Source organism: Chelonoidis abingdonii, chromosome 10 (genome assembly GCF_003597395.2).
Source record: "Chelonoidis abingdonii isolate Lonesome George chromosome 10, CheloAbing_2.0, whole genome shotgun sequence".
NCBI classification, from domain to species: Eukaryota; Metazoa; Chordata; order Testudines; family Testudinidae; genus Chelonoidis; species Chelonoidis abingdonii.
This window is the reverse complement of record NC_133778.1, coordinates 68,942,067-68,948,819: the sequence shown is the minus strand read 5'-3', so window position 1 is coordinate 68,948,819 and position 6,753 is coordinate 68,942,067. Positions and strand designations below refer to the sequence as shown.

The following is a 6,753-nucleotide window of genomic DNA, read 5'->3' as shown; positions in this document are numbered from 1 at the left end:
CCATTCCTCGGATCATTCTAGTAGCCCTTCTCTGAACCTCTTCCAGTTTGAATTCATCCTTCTTAAACATGTGAGACCAGAACTGAACACAGTATTCCAGATGAGGTCTCTGAAACTACAGGAAGAATTTAGGGAGTTAGAATATGGTTACGCAAAGTGGAATTTGGTTGGGACACTGGAACCAACACCCTATTCTTTTGAAAATAGCAGTGAATTCTAACAGCCACAACTTACTTGATTCACCAAACTCCTACACTTATATCTGTTCTTCTGTAATATCTAACTCTGTATACAACTGCATTAAAACTGTGTATATTTTCTTCATCCAGTAGCTTCAGAGATCACTAATGTCTAATGGACTCATTAATTTTTTCTGACACTTATTTAATGAAATATATTCTCCACAATCACCAGATATAATTGTGGCTAGTCCTACAGGCCAGATCCCCAGCTAGTGTAAATCAGCATGGCTTTGAAGTCATTGGAGTTATGCAAATTCACACCAGCTGAGGATCTGGGACATAGATAACAAACATTTGATCCCTGTTTCTCTCTTCTGTCTGCCTTGTGGACTGTTTCTCTGAATCTGATGCAAATTGAACAATAATAGAACTTAGTATTGCTTTCTTATTTAAACTATCATGAGCAAGTTCTCCTTCTGGGAGTGTTGGAGCATATCTAGGAAAATTTGGCCAGAGCATAGACAGGCTGGGTGTCCAAGAGGACACAAAGAAAGTACAAAACAGGGAGGATCTGGTTCAAACACTGGCCATATTGCTCCCCTGACTTGAAATCTTTTTCTTTCGATCTTAGAAAAAGCTCAGTGTGTTAGTATAGAGCTGCCCCCAGGCACCTTTGACTTGCATGACCAGCATGCACACAGCACAACATGGTAAGGTTCAGTGACCTTGGCAGTGTTATAGGGATTCATATTTCCGCATGGATGGAGTGTTCTTGAACAATTTCTCCAGTGAACTGGAGGCAAGTTTTTCTCAGGAAACAGGCAGAATCCCTGTATCGCCTTAGTTCATTCTTCAAGAGATATAGTAGTGCAAGTTCGTCTAGTGCTTTTCAGCATCCAAGTGTTTTACAAAAGATCCCACTTCACAGATGTATCTGAAATCTTTTATGTCCCGTGGGCAGTATTACATAGCAGTAACTGCTCAGGATGCAGCTCCACACTCTTGTCCTTGTGTGGATGGCAGTTTTGTGTGTTCTAAGGCCCTGTCCTGGCTAAAACTCCTAACTGACAAGTTAGAGACTTGGATACCTACCACCATTCAGCTTGTGTCCACCCAGCAATTTTGCTGCCCTCATAACTATATTTGCACAACCACACTTTGCCTGCTTTCTATGTGTTTTGTATCAGTGCATCAGTCACTGGGTGAGATTCTGTTCTTCACCTATTAGAGATCCAGCACAGAACGTGCAGCCCAGAGGAAGAGGGGAGGAGACTTTAAACCCAGTCCTGGGCTTCTCCACAACCCCAAGCATAACTGTCTTAGTCAACCCTGGGTGGCAGCACTGCCTAGAATCTCTACAGTGCCATGTTTGTGATCCCGTGCCCCATATGCCTTTCCTGCCTTCACCCCAATGCCGTGTGTGTCTCCTATGCCAGGCTGTGTGAAGGAGTCATCTAGAGGCTGCCATGCAGCTATCTGCCTCCATGCCTTGCTGGGGAAATCCTCTCTCGGTAGGAACTGGGACTTTTAGGACCCCTCCAGTTCACTCTGGCCTTATTCAGTGTAGAAGGGCTGGGCAGGTGTGCAGATTTCACCGTCTCTGGCAGCTATCCCATAGTGCATCAGCAGGGACTAGTGTGCCTAGTGAACATTCACCAGCAGCACATAGGCAATGCATTCTGGAGTGTCCTACTGCACCAAGAGCTGGGACACAAGAAGGATGAAAAACTTAGTTACACAGACAGTACAAAAAGAAACATCCTGAACTGGTTCCAGGAAAAGAATCATGTGCCAGCCGGTATACAGGTTGTGTTGCGAGATGGGCAAATACCGTTGGTGGGGAAGAGGAGGGGTCTGAGTATATTGTTCTTTAGCTATATCCTCAGCTGGCAGAATGCTTCTTGGGGCTATTATCAAGTGGAGCAAGTTAGTGCAGTGTCCTGGCTGGATCTCACCTGACCCATGGCTACGGGCCAAGAGAAGAACAAAGGAGCTATAACTGGATCTGTGATGGCCCCTCCCCTTCCCCTGTTATGCTGAAGCACAGAATCTGGCCCAGGACATCCTGGAGGTTATTAAGTGAGTAAACGCTCCAGAATGTGAAGAATTATGATAAAGGTCCACCCCAGACATGACATTAATGCAGGATTTAATGTTAAGGGTCTGATTTAAACCTTCACGACTAAGGAAAAACAGTTTACATGACAATAAATACATCCTAAGGCAAAACCTTTGTTGTTTACTCAACAGAATCCGAGCTAGAGTGATTGCACAGAGCTCTCCCTATTTACAGACCAGAAGAGAACACTAAATAACCCTGTGGTATATTGCTGTCCTTTATGAAACCACATTATTCTTTGTATGTGAACTAATAACTAGTTAAAGTAAGAACTCCACGGCTAAAATTAGTTATGGGTGGTTCCATCTGGTGTTGGGTAAAAGCTTTTTTATGTCTGCATTTAACAGCATCTTGTTTTCGCCTCCTGTAGGAAATTCAACAAAGGCACGGCCTGGCCAACTCTATCTCCTCCTATTTAATCAAGCCTGTCCAGAGGATCACCAAATACCAGCTTTTACTAAAGGTACAGTAACGATCTAGTCTGATGAGCCACATTGTTCAGATGGGGAATAAAGAGTCACAGAGAGAGTTAGTAACTTGACTGGCAGGCACAGTAGCCTGGAGCCACAAGATATGGGGGTCTAGCACTGGTCAGATTAGGTTCAATTAGAAGCCTCGCTGTAAGCCTGTGCAGGGGAGTTAGTGAGTGTAACGACCCCTCTTAATCCCTTTTGGAAGCTAACTGCATGGTCAGGCCCTTACTGAGGGGTTGAGCAGCTGCTGCAGCTGGGCCCCCCTTCCACATAGGTGGCAGGGAATGGAGAGAGGGGCCCAGGGGTGAAAGGAGCCTTGGCTCACCCCTTACTTGCCAACACAATGACCAGTGCAGCTGATCTGATGCTGAGGTGGAAATAAGTTGGGCCAGGAAAAGAGCTGTAAATGAAAATCTGACTCAGTAAGAAGAGGAGGAATGAACCAGTCGTTAGCGAGACCTAAGTTCAAGTCATTGCTGCGACAGTCTTCTTGTGTAACCTTGGACAATGGGAGTTAGGCATCATAAACACCTTTAAAAATCGGTTACTTAGTCTCAGTTCCTTGTCTGTAAAATGGGGATAATAGCACTTCCTACCTTACAGAGGTGTTGTGAAAACAGATATGTTAGAGACTGTGAGGCACACAGGTGCTATGGTAATGTGGGCCAAATAAGGTCCGAAGATATCGTGTGAAATGCTGCCATGCTGATCTGCTAGTGGCTTACACACCTTTTGTACAGGTGTAAATGACTGCACAATGAATGAAGGCAGTGGAGAAGTTGGCACACCGAGAACACGTGTCTTGTAAAATAGCATGGAAATCATACATGAATATGATAATACCTCTAGCAAATTCAAGCCAATTTTTCAACTGTATTTCTGCCCAAGAGGTTCTTCTACCAATGCATTGAAATTACCAAGTTTTTATAAATGCACACTATGAGTTTAAGTATCATATATTAAAGAAAATCTTTTCCTGTATGTTAATAACATAAGCAATTAAACTGGTAAAAATTGCAAAGCTCCAATTTACTTTTCACCATTAATGCTGTTTATTTACTGTTTGCATTTCATCCGTCTCAGTAAGTGGAAATGAGTGACAATAAACACAGTTGTTCATGTGTTTATAGTCACTTTCATTTACTGGGTATTATACACTATGCAGTGCTGCAGTATTTAGGCTTCCTACGCTGCAGGGCAGAGCTCTCAATTCACTTTCAGTGTGGATGGTGATACCTACAAATTAACTCTGTCACCAGCTCACTTTCTGAAACATTTGTACCATCAACTTGCATTTGAGAGTGATCTCCATCCCAAGAGGACCCAAGGGGGCAAGAAGAGGGAGACTAATCTAACTGTTACTGAAATCAGTGGGAAAATTCCTGTTGACTTTGATGGCAGTTGGATCAGTCATAGGTGGGTGCAGAAATAAGGAGAGATTTAATGGTGGGGAATAATAGTGATAGAAAGGGGAGAGGAAAAATGAAATATTTAATTGTAAAAGTAGGTAGGGGAGAAAGACTGAATTGGGAAAGAGAAACTTCTTGGAGAAAGTGTGTTTTGGAGAGAAAAATGCAAAGGATGAAGAACTTCTGAGAGGGAGTCATGTGGTACAGTACAAATGACAGAAGAAAAGATGCATGAAGAGGAAAAGTAGACATAGTGAGACTGATTCTCCACAGGAACTGAGTTCTGAACATCCAGTCTAGCTCTAAGAAGAGAAAAAGGAAAGAAGGGGAAAATCCAAGGGAGATAGAAGTGTTTTCTTATACAGTAAGTTTGCTTTCTGGAACAATTTGGTCAGATGGTTTAATGACAGTTCAGCTGTTTCTAACAATAGCAAACATCTGGGTGTTTTCCTGGATTTGGATAGGGACCCCTAGCCAACACTGCCTCTTCTTGGACGCTGGATATGAGCTTAATTTTTTCTTTCAAATGTTGATAGGTACAACACAGGAATACTTACATACAAATAAAAGACTCATTAGATTAATTTTAAAATTAACAATGGGAACATTTTCTATTGATCTTGGATTCTGCAAATTTTTGCAAATTGATCAGACAGTATCCACTTAAAAACTAATAAACAATAGGAGAGTCTTATGTAAGACATGCAAGGTAATTATCCCACTCTGGCACAGGTGCAGCCTCAGCTGGAGTAGTGTGTCCAGTTCTGATTGCCACATGTTAGGAAAGATCTAGACAAATTGGAAACGGTCCAGAAAATAGTTACAAAAATGATAAAAGCTTTAGAAAACCTGACCTGTGAGGAAAGGTTAAAAATGGACATACTTAGTTTAGAGAAGAGAAAACTGATGGAGGACCCCAATAACAGTCTTCAAATATATTAAGGGTTGTTATAAAGAGCACAGTGATGAATTGTTCTCTATGTCCACTGAAGGTAGGACAAGAAGTAATGGGCATCATCTGCAGCAAGGAAATTTTAGGCTAGATATTAGAAAAAACTTTCTAACTATAAGGATAGTTAAGTATTGGAATAGATTACCAAGGAAGACTGTGGATTCCTGTCACTGGAGGTTTTTCACTACGTGCCTCGGCCCACGCCACTTCCAGCAGTTCCCATTGGCCTGGAACGGCGAACCGCAGCCACTGGGAGCCATGATCGGCCAAACCTGCGGACATGGCAGGTACACAAACCGGCCCGGCCCGCCAGGGGTTTTCTCTGCACAGGCGGTGGAACAACTTTGGGAACCACTGGGTTAGATGGATGGTCCTGTTTCAGCTCAGGAGGCTGAACTAAATGATATTTGGGGTCCTTTCCAGCCCTACATTGCTATGATTCTAAACAAAATATAAGCGGGGAAAATCTCACTAGAAATAGAGACAATTTAAGCCTCTTTTAGGCCCTCTCTACAGATGACATATGCATCCATTTAGTTAAACTGCTTCAATTAAACTGGCTTAGTTCAATCAGTGCAAACTCCTCTGTAGACACTCTTATTTTGGTGTCAGGGTGATCTATTTTGTTGAACCTTAAACTAGTTCTCAGTCAACTTAATTCAGGTTTGTCATATATGAGTGTCCACACAGCCTTTGATGCAATTAAACTTAATCCATTTTAAAGCTCACCTTTGCAATGTTGCATGGAGACAAGGCTTTAAGCTAGGAAATGTAACCTGAATTTAAGTGAGTGTATATTATTCTGCCTCTAAAGCAGTTAATTATAGGTGGCCTGCATTTCTTCTTAGGAACTCTTAACCTGTTGTGAAGAAGGCAAAGGAGAACTCAAAGATGGCCTGGAAGTGATGCTCAGTGTCCCCAAGAAAGCCAACGATGCCATGCACGTCAGCATGCTGGAAGGTAGCAGATTCTCAAAATCATGAGGGGGAAAGCTATGCAGGAATTAATCCTGGGGTGTCTTGTTGCCTAGAATTTGCAGTGGCAGGCCTGTGATTGCTAACTGCCCATTGCTCTCAGATGCTTCCCTGCTCCTCATGAGATGTCTCAGAAATGCTTGTCACACCTGGAAAACGCCCAATTATTACAAGAGAATCAGTTCCTGTGAGAATCAGGAACTGTGCTAAGTTTGTCTAAGGCTTGCACAAGCATCTGGAAGGTTTATTTTATGAATTGAACCTAAACTCTAAACTGATAGAGTCCATTATTGATGTCATGCCAGTTTTACACTAATATAACTCCATTGTCTCCAGTGGAATTACTGTCGAACTACATTAGTGTGAGATCAGAAAGGCCCACTGAGGTTTGCCTACCTTTGGTTACAATGACCATATTATGATAAGCTAAGCTAAAATGCTCTGAATTGCCACATGGTACAATATTCATCATTAAAGTCTTTATTATGTAATTTACAAGTAATTAAGATGCCCAGTGGTCGATATATTGCTGCCCTATATAGAGTTGTCACCATTAAAATCTTTACCATGTTTCCCCTTGCCTAATCAATAATATCACACACAAATGCAACGGAAAGCACTAAAGATACATATAGAACAACAAT

The 6,753-nt window shown here is 42.2% G+C and overlaps 1 protein-coding gene across 6 annotated transcripts in view; it reads left to right on the top strand.

Annotated features, from left to right (window-relative positions):
• The window catches only part of KALRN (kalirin RhoGEF kinase), an 833,042-nt gene that overhangs the window by 619,017 nt on the left and 207,272 nt on the right, over positions 1–6,753 (top strand). For all 6 annotated transcript variants that reach the window (XM_075070289.1, XM_075070290.1, XM_075070292.1 and 3 more), the window contains exons 28-29: positions 2,672–2,764; positions 5,984–6,095. In XM_075070289.1, coding sequence (XP_074926390.1) covers positions 2,672–2,764; positions 5,984–6,095 — 205 coding nt within the window. The remainder of the gene's footprint in view (positions 1–2,671; positions 2,765–5,983; positions 6,096–6,753) is intronic.